This window comes from Delphinus delphis, chromosome 1, assembly GCF_949987515.2.
Source record: "Delphinus delphis chromosome 1, mDelDel1.2, whole genome shotgun sequence".
NCBI classification, from domain to species: Eukaryota; Metazoa; Chordata; class Mammalia; order Artiodactyla; family Delphinidae; genus Delphinus; species Delphinus delphis.
The window spans coordinates 56518491-56538912 of record NC_082683.1 but is presented as its reverse complement, the minus strand read 5'-3'; the positions used below and the strand labels follow the sequence as shown (position 1 = coordinate 56538912).

The 20422-nt window shown below is 41.4% G+C and overlaps 1 protein-coding gene across 2 annotated transcripts in view; it reads right to left on the bottom strand.

The window, feature by feature from the left end:
- The window catches only part of PDE4B (phosphodiesterase 4B), a 481867-nt gene that overhangs the window by 139046 nt on the left and 322399 nt on the right, over positions 1–20422 (bottom strand). For both annotated transcript variants that reach the window (XM_060023415.1, XM_060023425.1), the window contains one exon: positions 1638–1832. In XM_060023415.1, the coding sequence (XP_059879398.1) occupies positions 1638–1832 (195 nt within the window). The remainder of the gene's footprint in view (positions 1–1637; positions 1833–20422) is intronic.

Below are 20422 nucleotides of genomic sequence, written 5' to 3'. Positions count from 1 at the left end.
GAACATAGGTAAATAAAGTCCCAAAGTTTTGCCTATGGTCTTTCTTAGCTACATCAAGGTATATAGCATGGCATAGAATCATGGGGGAGGGGAAGGTTTCTCATTTCTCAGTCTTCGGTTCATCATCTATAGAGTGGAGATAATAATGGTGCCTACCTGACGAGACTTTTGTAAAGATTAAAAGAGATAACGTACGTAAATGAACAGGGCCCTATAGTAAGCACTCACTAAATGTTTCCTTCCACACAGTAGCAGTGTTCCTCTTATCTTTCTTATTTAACTGTAACCTCCCTGAGAGCATGCAAACTTTTAGAGAATAACGTCTGTTTTTAAAGCATCTGTGATTTTTTCCCACTGTTCTGCTCACCTTTTATGCCCAAAGCCTGGCACACTGCATGGCACATAGGAGAACTTCAGTAAATTTTTGTCAAATGAGTGAATAAATGAATTTTGGTCCACCCAATGATTGAAATATTTTAGGGCATGGGTGCCTCTGTTAAAATTAGCTGGCGGAAATGCCCTGGGGAATACTTTTTTTTTTTTTTTTTTTTTGCGGTTACGCGGGCCTCTCACTGTTGTGGCCTCTCCCGTTGCGGAACACAGGCTCCGGACGCGCAGGCTCAGCGGCCATGGCTCACGGGCCCAGCCGCTCCGCGGCATGTGGGATCTTCCCGGACCGGGGCACGAACCCGTGTCCCCTGCATCGGCAGGCGGACTCTCAACCACTGCGCCACCAGGGAAGGGAAGCCCCCTGGGGAATACTTTTTATTGGTAGCTTTAAAATGCCCCCTGCCCCTTTCACAAGAGGGTGACTCTTTTTAGCTGCCTTTCCAACAGCAGAAGAGAGCCCAGTGGAATTTTCCAGCCTGGAGACTTTAGAGAGCTACTGATATTTTTATAACATATGATGTTAAATACAATTGTACATGTGCCTAGAGACCTTTTAAGGCATGAATTCCAGCATCCAATTTTATTTGGTTTCAGAAACTTAATAAACAAGTAACACAATCCGTTCGTTGTTCTTTAAATAAAAATTAGAGATCTCCAATTAATAGCAGCAAAACAGAAACATCAGCCATGCTTAATAGGGTGGTGGAGTATGTTCTGTCTCACCCATGAGCCAGGCAACAAGTGGGCATTGTGTTAAGGTTCCAGAGAAGGGACACAGACACGTGACTAGATGACAGCTTATTAAATGTCGCCCAGCAAAGGCCATTCAGACAGGATGTGTGTCACCAACCACCATTTTCCTTCTCTGCTGTAGCCTCATGCAAATTGCGCATGCCTTGGAAAGTTTGAGTGTGGTTTGCAAACAGTGTTAAGGTTCTCATGCCATAAACAATTCAGCAGTTCAGGAAATGAAGACAAATAATAATAATATTTTTTAAGTGTCAATAACCGAAGTAAATCAAACACTGTTGCCTGAGGTTTTAAACACTCTTGGGAACCCCGGCTACATATTTCTCATGCAAGAGAGCATTAATATCCTTAAGGTGGTCATTGTTGTCACCTCTGCTCTGTTCATTTTTCTCCTCCCTCTTCCCTGTGGGTTAAAGGGGAACAGTGCTGCTGCTCTGATGTGATGGGGTTAAAGTTGAGGTAAGTGTGAAACTGGGAGCCAGACAGCTCATACTTACTGCTCGCTTGGAAGTGAAGAGTTTCTCGACATCGCCTTTGGTGACAAGTCATAGTCACTGTCTGATCTGTAGAGAAAGGACTCTCTGCGCTGGCTGTGCCCGGGAAAGGTGGCATGAAGTACCAGCCCAGAGGAAGAGCTGGCCTGGGGATCCAGCGGGCTCCGACCTGGGGAAGGGCCATTTTCCACATCAAAGCTTAAAGAGAAAGAAGAAAAGTGGTCACATGAGAAACATAGAGAAGGGCATCTGACACACATACATGGAGAACCCATGCGTGCCAGGCACGTTACATAGCACTTCACACTTCATGGAAAGTTTTAAGGCTCCAAATAGCTCTGAGTTGCAGTCATTCTCATTTTATACAAACGGAACAGTCCCACAGAAGTTCAGTCATCCGCAGAGACTGGAGCCAGGATTTGACCCTGGGAGCAAAGTCCCATGGCCTTTCAGCGGCATGAGCAACATTGACAAATTCATAAAATAAACTGTTGATAATAAGCGACTCCAGATATAGCATCTAACACAGCTCTAAGTGCCAGACACTCAACTATCACTTGAATGAGTCTTCTTAGCTGGGAGGCTTCTTCCTGCCATAAATAAATATCACAGTCTCATTAACGATACAATGTGCACATTTCTGAATGTTTCAGGAACAAAGTGCTATACTGAAAACATGCACTAGCTGATTAAACCGGAGGCCCAGTCTGACACTTAATATTCATATCCAAGTTTAAGCACACACAATGACTTAATTAATCTAGTAATGCCGAATAGCCCTCCAGGGTTGCAGCGCTTTCTCTCTGGAGGAGGATACAGCTACTGACTCTGGCAGAGGAGTGCCATTGAGATTTCTGGTCAGTCTACCTCACTCTGGAAAGGTACCCTCAAGTCCAGAATTATTTGAACAAGCTCTGATCAATGAACACACAGGTGGGAGCAGTAGACATTTTGGCTGTTGTTTTCTCTCTCCTGGTCCTGGTGTTACTTTAGGCACTGTGTCCTTCCCATGCTCTCCACCATCCCCTATGCATTTTTCCTGCATGCACAACCTCCCTTAGCCTCAGATTGACAGTAACCCTCTTGCCTAGTATTTCTCTAGACCACTCACTGCTCTCTGACTAAAGCTCTGCAGAAAGGTGTTGGAGAAGGTACGGGGCTAAGGATGCTCTCTTTTCCAAGCTGGACCACAGCAGTGGGCTTCCTTTATACTCATCCAGCTGCCATAATTTATTTCTACATTTGTGGTTCTTTTCGTTCACTAGTTCTTATAGCCTTCTCTCTTGGGGTGGATTTTGCGTATATTTTTTTAGTTTATAAATTGCTTTCTGATCTATCATTCCATTTACAACCCTTATCACGACCCTGTGATCTCAGTCTACATTTGAGGAGAATGAGGCTTAGAGAGATTTTAAACACCAGCTCAAAATCACAGGCTAGTAACTGTACAGTAAGAATTGCAAGACCCAAGTCTTCCAATTCAGGCTTCGACAACCTCAGACTTCAGTAATCACAGAACTCCAGAACGGCTCACTGGATCACTGAGTGCAGTTTCCCCTCAGTCTCTATATTGAAGCGAAACGTGTGTTTGGTATGTAGAGAGTCAATCGGATTATGAGCAACCTTGGCTGTTACCTTGGATGAAGACAGGGGAGGCAGTAAATTACCCAGAGGCTGTAGGTTTCACTGAAACAGGGAAAGAAGAAATGAAAGAATTCAGGGTCATAATCCTTCCCTGGAGACCATTCCGAGAAGCTGCTTTTAGCCAACCCACAAACTCCAGGTGTCTGATAAGAAGCAGCAAGTGAGAACCTCCAGTTAAGAGAACAAGGAAGAGCCATAACAACCCAATGTATGTATTTGGGCTTTCACGGTACTGCAGATGGATTTTCACAGCAGGCTCACGGTCTGGGATGGGACTGTCTTTCAGAGACTGCAGGCAAGCAGGCAGGTGGGCAATCACTCACACATTTCAGCCTGTTTGCCAGCCTGCCTGGAGGTAGAGCTATGTTGTAAGGCAAATACACTGCAGCAAGTGAAAATATAACGTAAGCTGACTTGCACAGTTTCCTTGGGTGAGATCTGTACTAGTTGCTGAGCAAAATAAAAGAGCTCCTTTGTGGATAAGGACTCCTTTGTGCCACCCAGAGCTTGTAGAACTAGGACTTGATGCTGGCTCTGAACTCTTTTTAAGGACAAAGAGGGAAGGCTCTTAAAAGGTAAAGATGGGACTACATAAAGCTTAAGAGTGGGCATAGGGCTTCCCTGGTGGCGCAGTGGTTGAGAGTCCGCCTGCCGATGTGGGGGACAGGGGTTCGTGCCCCGGTCCGGGAAGATCCCACATGCCGCAGAGCGGCTGGGCCCGTGAGCCATGCCCGCTGAGTCTGCGCGTCTCCGCAACGGGAGAAGCCACAACAGTGAGAGGCCCGCGAACCGCAAAAAAAAAAAAAAAAAAAAGAGTGGGCATAAATAAGCTTTGAAATTTCATGAGTAATCATGTTGTAATTCATTTGGTATCTATCTGTACAGCCTTTATGGCTATTAAAACATTGAAATACTTTTTTTTTTTTTTGATGTGGACCATTTTTAAAGTCTTTATTGAATTTGTTACACTATTGCTTCTGTTTTATTTATTTATTTTTTTGCGGTACGTGGGCTTCTCACTGCCGTGGCCTCTCCCATCGCGGAGCACAGGCTCCGGACGCGCAGGCCCAGCGGCCATGGCTCACAGGCCCAGCCGCTCCGCGGCATGTGGGATCCTCCCGGACCGGGGCACGAACCCGTGTCCCCTGCATCGGCAGGCGGACTCTCAACCACTGCGCCACCAGGGAAGCCCTATGTTTTGGTTTTTTAACCCCGAGGCATGTGGGATCTCAGCTTTCCAACCAGGGATTGAACCTGCACCCCCTGCACTGGAAGGAAAAGTCTTAACCACTGGACAGCCAGGAGAGTCCCTGAAATGCTTTTGTAACAGTTGGCAGCCAGTCACTGCCCCAGACCGTCCAGGATCTGCTGATGACTGGAACAGCAGGGGGCCTCAAGCTTCAGCATGGTGGTCTGTGCCCATGTGGTACCAGTCATTACATATTATGAATGCCACTGCTGTGTATATCTGTGCTAAAATCTTAGAAGAGGTGCCAAGTGGGTATGCCTACCAAGCTCTCAGAACATTTTCCATTGAGGGTTTCCACCAAGGCTCACTCTGCCCTCTTTCCTGCTGCAGGCATTCCTAGTGGGCAGAAAGTAAGTCCACAAGTATTACCCTTTATGTAGATGTCACAAAGCATCTGCCCCCAGTGTTAGCAGGAGTACCAGGAGGTTTAGTCCTGCCAGGTAAGCAGGGACTAGGCCCGGACACTAAAACTCCCTCCATGCTTTCCTTTGTTTTCTTCTTTTTCTTTTTTCTTTCTTCTTTACCCTGCCTAAACTCATAGAAGAGCTTGCGGGAATTCAGAAAAAGCCAAGGAAGAATTCTCTGGGGCAAAGAAGCAGTTTCAGGGAGACAAATGGCCTTTCATATTCCCTGGGGCACTGTTTCAAAGCAACCAACACAGATGTACAACTTAGGAACAAACATGAATCACCAACCAGACACCAGCTCCAGTCACAGCAAAATTAGTGGGCAGACATCACAATACGTCCCACAGATCCAGGGTGGGAAGAGGGGAGTGGGCAAGGGGAAGACGGAGGACAGGCTTAACAAGCAAAACGAACATGCCGCATAAACTGAAATACAATTAGGGAAAAAACAGAATCTGAAATATCGGAAGCGAACATACAAATGGGGTCATTATTTATTTAGAGTAATTTTTGGCCCTGCCTTAATCAGGACTCATTTTTCACTTTTAGTCTTCTTTATATTAAAAAATACTATTATAAAAGTAAATAAAAATGTTATATAAAATATAAACAATAGAGAAAAAATATTAGCAGGTTAGTATTTTCCTTCTGAGTGTTAATATTTTTCCTGCTGGCTTGAATCGTGATTTTTTTTCTCATAGTGTGCAGTTTTCAGAATTATCATTTTCCATGCCCATGGAACTTAATGGTTCATCCAGAATTTGTGCCGAACTTCCTCAGGCATTTTCCCTATTGTGGGTCACTGAATTTCTAATTTTAAATAACATTTTAAGTGATACCTTTGAGCTTACAGTTACTTCAACATTCGGATGACGTCACTGAGAAGTTTCAGATAGACTGAGAGGATGTCATGCACAAGTTTCTGAATAGTTGATGGGACCTGCCCACAGCCAGCATAGGGACTGAAACAGTATTGAAAGTGGCCTTTTTTCTAGGATCAGAGACACTCCCCCCACCCCCAAGTCCTGCTCTCTGACGTCCAGGATTCTGTATGCTGCTGTCCCCTGTGATTCTGCCTGCCTCAGCAGATCGCCCTGGACTGAGTCAATTGCTTGTTGTCTAAGACCTAATATTTTAACAACTTTCTCCCGCTTTGATTCTAGAGGTCTCAGCTTCTTGAGGCAGCGGTGGTAGTGGGTGATGCTGTGTGTGAGAGGTGGTGCTCCCCGTAGCTGGAACGCCCTTCTCCCCACTGTCTCTAATCGATCACTACTTCAAATTCAGCTCGTGCCACCTTCTCCAGTAAATATTTTCTAACATTGCAGCTACCAGTTCGATTTAGATATGTACTCCTCTTCTGTGTTCTCCTAGACTTTACAGCAGTACCTGATCACAGTACTTGTAATCGCTATTTAATTTTCCATTTACTTAATTATCCACTTATTTAGCTGCTCCCCGATAGATTCTTATCTCCTAAAGAGAAGGGACCCAATATTACTCACTTTTGTATCCCAGGCAACTGGATTGGAGCCTTGTAAATAGTAGGTCTATCAAAAAATGTCAGCTGAACCAATGAAAGTCAGTTTACTATGAAATGTTTCTCCTGTCCCTTCCCTCTTCCTGCCTCCTTACCCTCATCTCAATTCCCACTGGCAGGGGTTTCTTCTGTTTCCTTCAAATGAATCTATACAGATGCGGCATTAACTTATTTGATAAGCTTTGTGAGACAATGATCTAAAAATAAAAATAAGGCTTCCCTGGTGGCGCAGTGGTTGAGAGTCTGCCTGCCGATGCAGGGGATGCGGGTTCATGCCCCGGTCCGGGAAGATCCCACATGCCGCGGAGCGGCTGGGCCCGTGAGCCATGGCCGCTGAGCCTGCGCGTCCGGAGCCTGCGCTCCGCAACGGGAGAGGCCACAACAGTGAGAGGCCCGCGTACCGCAAAATAAATAGACAAACAAACAAATAAATAAATAAAAAGCACAGCTGTGTTCTCCCTGAACAAAACAAACTTATATACAAAAATCACTGGCTTAGATGTTTGAGATGGTGATGTCTTTACACAAACCCCCATGATGGGAAAAGCCCTCCTATACCAGCTTCTGTCTGCCATCTTCTCGTCTCTTTCTTTTTAATAAAAGCAGGAACATTCTCTGCCCCACTTTCTCTCCTGGTGGACTCCATTGCCTAGGAATCCATGCAAAGCCAGCCCTGCACTGGTACTAAGAGGGAACCAGCAGGCGGCAGAAGACATCTACAGCTTCCCCAGCCTCCACTGCCCAGCCTCCAGCTGGAGCAGGTAGGGCCGCTTGCCAGTCTCCGAGGGAGAAATAGGACTGAAGCCTTATTCATAAGCCTGGCAGGAAAAGTCAGGGATAAAGAACAGAATCACAAGGTGTACATGAAACCTTTTATTAAACGAAGAGAAGCTCTATTTCCAAGAACTCAAACTAAGCCAGGTGGCTGCAGAATTGCCTGCAATTGTCCCCAGAGTGGTTGTTTCCTGATCCCCAATTACCTGCACATACCTCAATTTATGTAACAAAGAGTTATGAAGCAACAGCCTAGGAATCACTCATTTCTGAATCAGAGGAGACTTTTCTTTGACAACTCATTCTTTCTCTAGGTAATATGTTGTTGAATTCTCACAACTCTGGGCTGATTCTCTTCCCCCCATTTCAAAAGGAGGAAACAGAAGCCTCCCAAGTGTGAAACTTCATTTGAAAAATTCTCAGCTGTGACCTCTTTTAATTTCATCCTGCAATCTGTGCCCAGGGTCCTCTTCTCCATGGCCTCACAGACTCTTTTTGATCCCAGAACCTACCAGCTGGATTGTATGTCTCTGCTTACATTATCTCTCTCACTCCAGTAGACTGTGACCTTGAAGCAGGGACTAAGCCTTATTCATTTTGTATTCCCAGGGCCCAGAACTGAGTTTCACACCAGAAGGCATCCAACAAATATTTATTGAATGAATGTGAGAATCTCACCAGTTTATATCTCTTATCTGACAAAAAGCCATTTTTATTTGGATTAAAACCTCTGGCAGATCTCAGAGGAGTCCCCAAATGAAGTCAATAGGGTCCTCTTTCTCCATCCTCCTTTCAGTATGCCAGGAACTCCATCCCACGAGTTTTGGAGAACTTTTTTGTCTATCATAAGGTGTATGGGTGTGCAGTGTGTGTGTATGTGTGTGTTTTTGGGCGGTGGTATATTTGTGAAAAAATGCTGTTTCTTTAAAATTCTGTTGGAAACTATTTCCCTCAATTATACTCAGAAACTAACATCATCAAATGCTTTCTTACCACTTGGATAAAAATAACCATTCACTTATATACTTACATTGGCCATCACCTCAATGTGCAACCTGGTCCCTATAGATGAGGCAGCTGCACAGGGGCATTCATTTTTACCCACAATGACAGTGACCCACCTTTGTATAATAAATGGCTGCAGGCTGCAGCCAGTCCTAATGTCTAATGAAGGACTTAACTGTGCAAAATCATAGTCAGCATGATGTAGAGCCCATGTCCCAGCTGAAAGCAGGCAGACCTCCTCTGGCCACAGTTATGGCAGAATATCGCAGTTTTGCCCTAAGAATCCAGTTCCAAAGTGTTGACTTCCCTCCCGTAGAATAGGAAGGAGAGCTATGATGTTCAGCTCATCTGAATTCCAGAAGCATCTTCCCACTGCTTTCCTTTTTTCCTAGGGGCTTTGAAAATTACATCCACTGCAATAATCCAAAGATGCTTTCCCCACAGAGAAGTTTAACCAGAGGGAGCAGAGTAATCCCGAAGAGCCCTGAGATTCTGGAGCCCTGGCTTTCAGCTCCCGCTCTGTGAAGAAATAACTGCCGCGAAACAGGCACTCCCCATATTCTGGCCCCCAAGCCTTAGTCTTTCCCCACTGAAATGAATGAAGAAATGAATCACTAGATGATCTTTGAGATGCCTCTGAGATTAAACATGTTACGAGATTTTAGAAATAGAAGATCAGTTCTCAAGTGTGGTTCAATGTGGTTTTACATTGTTAACGGTAACTCATTCACTGAACAAATATTTATTAGCATCCATTATGAAACAAGGCACTGTTCTAGGCCTGAGAATTCAGCAATGTATAAGACAGACAAGGTCCTTGTGGGGAGAGATGGACAATAAATAAATCAAATGAGATGATTTCAGAAAGTGATAAATGCTATGGGGAAGATAAAGCATAATGGTACGGTAGAAACAGGTTCGGAGAAGAATGTTTCTAGGTTGGGTGGTCAGCAGGCCCACTCTACACAGCCTCGTAGACTGTCTATTGCTTTACACCGGGTGCACCACCCATCTTCCTCAGATGCTGTCATTTGAGTTGAGACCTGATAGAGGTAGTAGTAAATTTTGTCATTGGGTTTCTTCCAATCTCTATTTCCATACACTTTTAAGCCAAACAATTGTGTCAAATGATATTTGGGTTTGAATGTGGTGCCTTCTATTAAGCTAGTGATTTAATTTTCCTCTTCCCTGCTCGCCCCCCTTTCTGAGTTGAGTTAGGTGCTCCATTGTCTCATACAGCTATCTCTGTACTGATATCTATCTATTGATATATCTCTACCATAACACTTGTCCAGAATAATTGTAAGTAAGTGTTCTAGTTTGCCCCCAAAGGGCTGTGTTCCTCAAAGACACAGAACCTCTTTTTCATATTATTTATCCCATTGCTAAGGGTCCTGCCTATCAGAGGTACTTAGCAAATGTCTGATGAATAAAAAAAAAAATGAAGGAATAAATGGTTCGAGACCAGGAAACTTATTCTAGCTCCTCTTTGATGCCCACCACAGACAGCACAGACTTCTCCAACAAAATGGAGTGTAAGTGGTGTGGAGACATGGAGTCATCTCTTGCCCTCTACTGTGATCACCCCTAAAAGCCAGCTCCATAAAGAAGAACCAGGGGGTTGCTACCAAGTACCAAATACCACCTGCAAAGAATGGCTGGAATACCTTCCATAGGGCATCAAGCCCAAGAAGAAGGCAAATGATTCTATCTGGCAATGATCATCCTCATCTCTTGATGTTGATGGTGGATGGAAATGCCATGAATATTCCTCTTGATGTTCCTTTAGCTGAGGACTCTAATGTTGAAAGTTCTTGTATTTGTTGTTTGAGATCTTTTCTCAGGGTGTTAACATTTCACTAAGGAAATGCATAAACAAATAAGTAATATCAATACCTAATTTTTCTACTGGGATTATAAAATGAGGGTCATTTAAAAAAATCATTGTTTCAAATGCTTAGGAGCATATTTTAACGATCCTTTAATAACTTCACACTGTGTTTTTCCTATGTTACGTAATTTGACGCACAAGGAAAACAGGACCAAATGTAAACAATTCTACCTCATAATTTTAAGAACATTATTATTTCTAACCTACAAAGTGTTCTGCCCATCTATTTCCAGGTAAAAAATAATTTCAGAAATAGGAATGTTATAAAGTGTGTGTTTCTCTATGTTTTATAATTATGGCTGAAATTTCATATACCCACTCTCACACTTTCATCCACTAAAACCTTCTAAGAGCTAGGACAACTCTTAACAGTAAAGGTCACTTCCTATAGGACAGTGATTCATATCAATAGATAGATATCAGTGCAGAGATAGCTGTATGAGACAATGGAGCACCTAACTCAACTCAGAAAGGGGGGGGGGGCGGGCAGGGAAGAGGAAAATTAAATCACTAGCTTAATAGAAGGCACCACATTCAAACCCAAATATCATTTGACACAATTCTTTGGCTTAAAAGGGTATGGAAATAGAGATTGGAAGGAACCCAATGACAAAATTGCACTTTGGATGTACAAATTATCCTACTAGCTCAATACTTTTCAGCCTACTCTCTCCAATTTCCCTAAAAGGTTATCATAAAATATATTCAAATGGTTTCTTAACAAAATAAAAATACTCTCATTTATAAGTTTGGTAGCCCTGCCAATAATAAACTCTAATAATTAAATAAAATATTTATTAAAATATATGGTACCAGCTTCCAGTGGCTGAGAGGCAAGTGAAACTACCTTTGAGAGAAATGAGATCAATCTAGGAAAACCATTTCTTACTCAACGAATGATGGTTTCAAGAAATTGTTTCTTTCTTTTATAAGTTCTCACATACCATCTGGAAATCTGTTTCAGAATTCTGCTTGAAATCTATAGTTAAAATATTGTAGATAAATGGTCATTTAGCATGTTTGTATATACTCCAGTGATGGGGGACATGTTAACCCCATGAGACACTGAATTTCACTTTTGTATTGATTTAATTGTTTTAAACTTGGGCCAGGAAACTTGAATTTATTTTAATCGTTAGCCCAAACCTCCTCTAGTAACCCCCACCAACCTCCATCCACTTACCCAGTCTCCCTCATTGTGGTAAATTAAGCCACCATCTATTCAGTTGAATCATCCATGATTTTACATCCTTCCTCAACCCTCCTTCTTCTTTTTCAGTTGGCCAGAAAGTCCTTTCCCTCCTACATCAAAACTGTACACTCTATCTCTGCTGCCATCACTGTTTCAGGGCATTAAAATCTCACTTGAACTAGCACAGCCACCCTATGAACCTCCTTGCTTCCACCCCTGCTCCATCCTCCAAACCCTTCTCCACATAACAGCAAGAGCAATCTCTTAACACACACAGCAAATCATGTCATTGCATTTAGCATAAAGTCCCTACATAGTATTGCCCCTGCCACCCCTGCAACCTCATCTTGTGCCACACTCCCCTTTGCTCAGTATGATTCATCTTCAAGGGCTTCCTTTTTGTTTCAGAAGCATGCCAAATCCCTTCCCACCTCAGCAATTTTGCATGTGTGTTTTTTTTCCACTGGTATATTTTCTTTGCTTTGAACAGTTCCTGGCTTATAGAAAGTGCTGAATAAATATTTGTTGAATGAATGAATAAATGCTGCTCTCTGCTTATTATCTCCTCTACTCTTTGTATGGCTGCCTTCTTCTCATTCTTTAAGCCTCGGATTAAGTCACCTCATAAAAATTCCTTCCCCAACCCATTGTTTAAGTAGGGCCCTTTTGCATCACAGTACTATTACAGCTTTTTGCTACATCTATTTTTATGTTCATTATTTTTGTAACTGTCTTCCTCTTGCATAAAACGCCAAGCTCCATGAGGATCATTTGTTGTGTTTACCAATGTATTAACTAGTGCCTGGCAATGTGCTTGGCACATATTGCTAGTCCTGGACCAATGTCTATTCAATGGATTAGTGAATAAATGAATGAGTGTGTGAGTATATTAAACACCAACAATCAACTTACTGATTCATAGAAGATCCAACTTAATTGCTATTTTAAAAGCAACTCTTCTTCATTAGGAGAAGGACTCATTTATTGATTTCCTGTCATTGGCATACCACCCACACTAATCCTTAGGAAGCTCAAATTTAAAACATCAGTTGGCATAAAAACTTGTTAGAGGTTTGAAGCATTTTTTGTGATTATTACTCTGGGCTTATTTCAGAAAATGAGACTAGTTTTGAGATCAAATTTCACAAGTTGTTGACCTTTCAGAGAGAGCTTCATGTAGGTGATGAGGTCTGCACTGAGGCTGCATTTCCAGTCCTAAGTTTGTGAAATGGCATTACTTAATGTTTGAAGAACTTTGTATTTCAAAAAATTATATTCTCTTGAGAATGAATCGGCTATATACCTCCCTTTTGGTGGAGTCAGGGGGTGGAAGGAGTGGCAGTATGGTTTGCTATTAACTTAAATAATAATCGTAAAATTGGAGATCATTGCCTCAGCCTCTGGTCTACAGAGCACTTAATAGTGTTTACATCAGTTAACATCTGGCCTCCAAATGTTATCAGTCTTGAACACTGCACCTGCAGACAGCCTGGTATTTGAGTTTTAAATATGTTCTTTTAGAAAGGAAGGTGGGGGGTGGTGAGAGGAGGAAGGTAAGAGAAAGTAGAGGTAGAAAAATGAGGTCACAGAATCTTTTCTCCTTGACTTAGGCAGTAAAGCTAAGAAAAGTGACACATTTTTTTTCCTCATAGGTATAGAGCACTCACTGTGAGCTGGGCCACATGTTATGTGCTTGGTGGACATTAACTCATTTCATTGCTATATCACTCTGTGGGGAAGATGTTAACTTGATTCTATGGATGTGAAAACTGAAGTTCAAAGGGGGTAAAAATTTTGCTGAAGATCACTCAGCTCTTGGATGGTGGACCTTGGATTTAAACCCAGTTGGATTGGAACTATTAACAAATTCAACCAACTCACTCACATCAGTAAATATCTGCTCAGTCTCTCCTCTTGTTATTATCAATAAATCTCCATGATTATATCTGACGTCAAGTCTTCTGTTCTGAACCCTACCCTTTCCCCCTATTCATAGACTATGTTACTTTACTTGCTCATGCATCATCATTTTCCATTTTGTACATCAGCAAGGAAATCCTTTAGGCAGAAGAAACATAATACCAGATGGAAATCTGAATCTACACAATGAAATGAAAGATTTTTTGCTTCTTATTAAAATATCTGAAAAATATAACTGACTGAAAAGCAAAAATAATAACAATGTATTGTGATATTTATAACACATGTAGAAGTAAGACATATAACAATAAATGCACAAAGGCAAAGAAGCGAGAAATGGAAATATATTGTGGAAAAGATATTATACTATATGTACTGCTTGAAGGTAGATCGTGGTAAGCTAAAACTTACACTAGAATCACTAAGGTAACCATTAAATTAAAAAAAAAATGTAGAGCTATACCTAAGGAAATAAAATGGAAGCACAAAACACTTAATTACCCAAAACAGAGCAGAAAAAGAGAAAAAAGCACATAATGAAGAGATAGGAAAAATAGAAAACAAATAGCAACATAGCAGCTTTAAACCTGACCACCTTAACAGTCTCCTTAAATGTAAATGGTCTTAATACTACAATTAAAAGGCAGACATTTTCAAGATGGATAAAAGAGCATGACCCAACTATATGCTGCCAAGATAGATAATATTCTAGGCCATAAAACAAGTCTCAATAGGTTTTTAAAAATCCGAGTCATACAAAGTATATTTTCTGCTCAGAGTGAAATTAAATTAGAAATCATAACAGAAAGATCTCTAGTAAAGTTTCATATATTTGAAACTAAACATTCTAAATAACTCATGAGTTAAAGATAAAATCAAAAGAGAAATAGAAAGTATTTTTAACTGAATAAATATAAAAACATGACATATCAGGATAAGGAGCAAGGAGACTTTCAAGATGGCTGAAGAGTAAGACGTGGAGATCACCTTCCTCCCCGCAAATACATCAGAAATACATCTACATGTGGAACAACTCCTACAGAACACCTACTGAACACTGGCAGAAGACCTCAGACTTCCCAAAAGGCAAGAAATTCCCCACGTACCTGGGTAGGGCAAAAGAAAAAAAAAAACAAAACAGAGACAAAAGAATAGGGACGGGGGCTTCCCTGGTGGTGCAGTGGTTGAGAGTCTGCCTGCCGATGCAGGGGACACGGGTTCGTGCCCCGGTCCGGGAAGATCCCACATGCTGCGGAGCGGCAAGGCCCGTGAGCCATGGCCACTGAGCCTGCACGTCCGGAGCCTGTGCTCCGCAGCGGGAGAGGCCACAACAGTGAGAGGCCCACGTACCGCAAAAAAAAAAAAAAAAAAAGAATAGGGACGGGACCTGCACCACTGGGAGGGAGCTATAAAGGAGGAAAAGTTTCCATACACTAGGAAGCCTCTTCACTGGCAGAGACAGTGGGTGGCAGGGGGGAAGCTTCAGAGCACGGAGGAGAGAGAGCACAGCAACAGGGGTGCAGAGGGCAAAGTGGAGAGATTCCCGCACAGAGGATTGGTGCCAACCAGAGCTCACCAGCCTTAGAGGCTTGTCTGCTCACCCACCAGGGCGGGTGGGGGCTGGGAGCTGAGGCTCTGGCTTCGGAGGTCAGATCCCAGGGAGAGGACTGGGGTTGGCTGTGTGAACACAGCCTGAAGGGGGCTAGTGCACCACAGCTAGCTGTGAGGGAGTCTGGGAAAAAGTCTGGAACTGCCTAAGAGGCAACAGACCATTGTTTTGGGGTGCACGAGCAGAAGGGGTTCAGAGTACCACCTAAACGAGCTCCAGAGAGGGGAGCGAGCCACGGCTATCAGTGTGGACCCCAGAGACAGGCAAGAAATGCTAAGGATGCAGCTGCAGCCATCAAGAAGCCTGTGTGCAAGCACAGGTCACTATCCACACCTCCCCTCTTGGGAGCCTGTGCAGCCCACCATGGCCAAGGTCCCATGATTCAAGGACAACTTCCCCGGGAGAACACACGGCATGCCTCAGCCTGTTGCAACATCACGCTGGCCTCTGCCCCTCCAGGCTCACCCCACATTCTGTACCCATCCCCCACTGGACTAAGTGAGCCAGAGCACCCTAATCAGATGCTACTTTAACCCTGTCCTGTTCGAGCGATGAAAAGACACCCTCAGGTGACCTACACGCAGAGGTGGGGCCAAATCCAAAGCTGAACTCCAGGAGCTGTGCGAACAAAGAAGAGAAAGGGAAATCTCTCCCAGCAGCCTCAGGAGCCGTGGATTAAATCTCCACAATCAACTTGATGTACCCTGCATCTGTGGAATACGTGAATAGACAACAAATCATCCCAAAAATGAGGCAGTGGACATTGGTAGCAATAATATATGTATATTTTTTTCCTTTTTCTCTTTTTGTAAGTGTGTATGTGTATGCTTCTTTGCGTGATTTTGTCTGTATAGCTTTGCTTTTACCATTTGATCTAGGATTCTGTCTGTCCATTTTTTTTTTAACTATGGTTTATAGTGCTTGTTATCATTGGTGGATCTGTTTTCTCGTTTGGTTGCTCCCTTCCTTCATTCTTTTTATTTCTTTTTTTTCCTTTTTTATTACTTTTTAATTTTTTTATTTTTAATAATTATTTATTTTCTATTTTAATAACTTTATTTTATTCTTTCTTTCCTTCCTTCTTTCTTTCTTTCCTTCCTTCCTTCTTTTCTTTCTTTGTTTTTCTTTCTCCCTATTCTTCTGAGCCTTGTGGCTGACAGGGTCTTGGTGCCCTGGCTGGGTGTCAGGCCTGGGCTCTGAGGTGAGATATCTGAGTTCAGGACATTGGTCCACCAGAGACCTCCCAGCTCCACGTAACATCAAAGGGCGAAAGCTCTCCCAGAGATCCCCCTCTCAAGGCAAAGATACAGCTCCATTCAACGACCAGCAAGCTACAGTGCTATACACCCTGTGCCAAACAACTAGCAACACAGGAACACAACCACACCCATTAGCAAAGAGGCTGCCTGAAATGATAATAAGGTCACAGATACACCAAAACACACCACCGGATGTGGACCTGCCCACCAGAAAGACAAGATCCAAACTCATCCACCAGAACACAGGCACTAGTCTCCTCCACCAGGAAGCATACACAACCCACTGAAACAACCTTACCCACTGGGGCAGACACCAAAACAACAGGTACTATGAACCTACAGCCTGCAAAAAGGAGACTCCAAACACAGTAAGTTAAACAAAATGAGAAGACAGAGAAACACAGAGCAGATGAAGGAGCAAGGTAAAAACTCACCAGACCAAACAAATGAAGAGGAAATAGGCAGTCTACCTGAAAAAGAATTCAGAGTAATGATAGTAAAGATGATCCAAAATCTTGGAAATAGAATGGAGAAAATACAAGAAACGTTTAACAAGGACCTAGAAGAACTAAAGAGCAAACAATGATGAACAACACAACAAATGTAATTTAAAATTCTCTAGAAGGAATCAATAGCAGAATAACTAAGGCAGAAAAACGGATAAGTGACCTGGAAGATAAAATAGTGGAAATAATTACTGCAGAGCAGAATAAAGAAAAAAGAATGAAAAGAATTGAGGACAGTCTCAGAGAATTCTGGGACAACATTAAATGCACCAACACTCGAATTAGAGGAGTCCCATAAGAAGAAGAAAAAAAGCAAGGGACTGAGAAAATATTTGAAGAGATTATAGTTGAACACTTCCCAAATATGGGAAAGGAAATATTTAATCAAGTCCAGGAAGTGCAAGAGCCCCATACAGGATAAATCCAAGGAGAAACACATGAAGACACATATTAATCAAACTATCAAAAATTAAATACAAAGAAAAAATATTAAAAGCAGCAAGGGAAAAACAACAAATAACATACAACAGAATCCCCCTAAGGTTAACAGCTGACCTTTCAGCAGAAACTCTGCAAGCCAGAAGAAGTGGCAGGACATATTTAAAGGGATGAAAGGGAAAAACACAATGACGATTACTTTACCCAGCAAGGATCTCATTCAGATTCGACAGAGAAATTAAAACCTTTACAGACAAGCAAAAGCTAAGAGAATTCAGCACCACCAAACCAGCTTTACAACAAATGTTAAAGGAACTTCTCTAGGCAGGAAACACAAGAGAAGGAAAAGACCTACAATAAAAAACCCAAAACAATTAAGAAAATGGTAATAGGAACATACATGTCAATAATTACCTTAAATGTAAATGGATTAAATGCCCCAATCAAAAGACACAGACTGGCTGAATGGATACAAAAACAGGACCCGTATATATGCTGCCTACAAGAGACCCACTTCAGACCTAGGAACACATACAGCCTGAAAGCGAGGGGATGGAAAAAGATATTCCATGCAAATGGAAATCAAAAGAAAGCAGGAGTAGCAATTCTCATATCAGACAAAATAGATTTTAAAATAAAGACTATTAAAGGAGACAAAGAAGGACACTACATAATTATCAAGGGATTAATCCAAGAAGAAGATAAAATAATTGAAATAGTTATGCACGCAACATAGGAGCACGTCAATACAAAATGCAAATGCTAACAGCCATAAAAGGAGAAATCGACAGTAACACAATCATACTAAGGGACTTTAACACCCCACTTTCACCAAAGGAGAGATCATCCAAAATGAAAATAAATAAGGAAACACAAGCTTTAAATGAGACTTTAAAGAAGATGGACTTAATTGATATTTATAGGACATTCCATTCAAAAACAACAGAATACACTTTCTTCTCAAGTGCTCCTGGAACATTCTCCAGGATAGATCATATCTTGGGTCACAAACCAAGCCTTGGTAAATTTAAGAAAATTGAAATTATATCAAGTATCTTTTCCGACCACAACACTTTGAGACTAGATATCAATTACAAGGAAAAATCTGTAAAAAATACAAATACATGGAATCTAAACAATACACTACTTAAAAAATCAAGAGAGTACTGAAGAAATCAAACAGGAAATCAAAAAATACCTAGAAATAAATGACAATGAAAACATGATGGCCCAAAACCAATGGGATGCAGCAAAAGCAGTTCTAAGAGGGAAGTTTATAGCAATACAAACATACCTCAAGAAACAAGAAACATCACAAATAAACAACCTAAACTTACGCCTAAAGCAACTAGAGAAAGAAGAACAAGAAATCTTCAAAGTTAGCAGAAGGAAAGAAATCATAAAGATCAGATCAGAAATAAATGAAAAAGAAATGAATTAAAGAATAGCAAAGATCAATAAAACTAAAAGCTGGTTCTTTGAGAAGATAAACAAATTGATAAACCATTAGCCAGACTAGTCAAGAAAAAAAGGGAGAAGACAAAAATCAATAGAATTAGAAATGAAAAAGTAACAGCTGACACTGCAGAAATGCAAAGGATCATGAGAGATTACTACAAGCAACTAAATGCCAATAAAAGGGACAACCTGGAAGAAATAGACAAATTCATAGAAATGCACAACCTTCAGAGACTGAACCAGGAAGAAATAGAAAATATAAACAGAGCAATCACAAGCACTGAAATTGAGACTGTGATTAAAAATCTTCCAACAAATGAAAGCCCAGGACCTTATGGCTTCAGAGGCGAATTCTATCAAACATTTAGAGATGAGCTAACACCTGTCTTACTCAAACTCTTCCAAAATACAGCAGAGGGAGGAATACTCCCAAACTCATTCTACGAGGCCACCATCACCCTGATAGCAAAACCAGACAAAGATATCACAAAGAAAGAAAACTATAGGCCAATATCACTGATGAACATAGATGCAAAAATCCTCAACAAAATACTAGCAAAGAGAATCCAACAGCACATTAAAGGATCATACACCATGATCAAGTGGGGTTTATCCCAGGAATGCAAGGATTCACCAATATATGCAAATCAATCAATGTGATACACCATATTAACAAACTGAAGGATAAAAACCATATGATCATCTCAAAACATGCAGATAAAGCTTTTGACAAAATTCAACACCAATTTATGATAAAAACCCTCCAGAAAGTAGGCATAGAGGGGACATACATCAACATAATAAAGGCCATATGACACAAACCCACAGCCACCATCGTTCTTAATGGTGAAAAACTGAAACCATTTCCCTTAAGAACAGGAAGAAGACAAGGTTGCCCACTCTCACCACTATTATTCATCATAGTTTTGGAAGTTTTAGTGACAGCAATCAGAGAAGAAAAAGAAATAAAAGGAATCCAAATGGAAAAGAAGAAGTAAATCTGTCACTGTTTGCAGATGATGTGATACTATACATGGAGAATCCTAAAGACACTACCAGATATCTACTAATCAATGAATTTCATAAAGTAGCAGGATACAAAATTAATGCACAGAAATCTCTGGCATTCCTATACACTAATGATGAAAAATCTAAAAGTGAAATCAAGAAAGTACTCCCATTTACCATTGCAACAAAAAGAATAAAATACCTAGGAATAAACCTACCTAAGGAGAGAAAAGACCTGTATGCAGAAAACTATGAGACATTGATGAAAGAAATTAAAGATGATACAAACAGATGGAGAGATATACCATGTTCTTGAATTGATAGAATCAACATTGTGAAAATGACTATACTACCCAAAGCAATGTACACATTCAATGCAATCTCTATGAAACTACCAATGGCATTTCTCATAGAACTGGAACAAAACAATTCACAGTTTTTATGAAAGCACAAAACACCCTCAATAGACAAAGCAATCTTGAGAAGGAAAAGCGGAGCTGGAGGAATCAGGCTTTCACTCTTCAGACTATACTACAAGGCTACAGTAATCAAGACAGTATGGTAGTGGCACAAAAACAGAAAAAGAGATCAATGGTTCAGGATAGAAAGCCCAGAGATAAACCACACATATATGGTCACCTAATTTTTAATAAAGGAGGCAATAATTTACAATGGAGAAAAGACATCCTCTTCAATAAGTGGTGCTGAGAAAACTGTACAGCTACATGTAAAAGAATGAAATTAGAACACTCCCTAACACCATACACAAAAATAAACTTAAAATGGAGTAAAGACCTAAATGAAAGGCCAGACACTATAAAATTTTTAGAGGAAAACACAGGCAGAACGCTGTATGACATAAATCACAGCAAGATCCTTTTTGAGCCACCT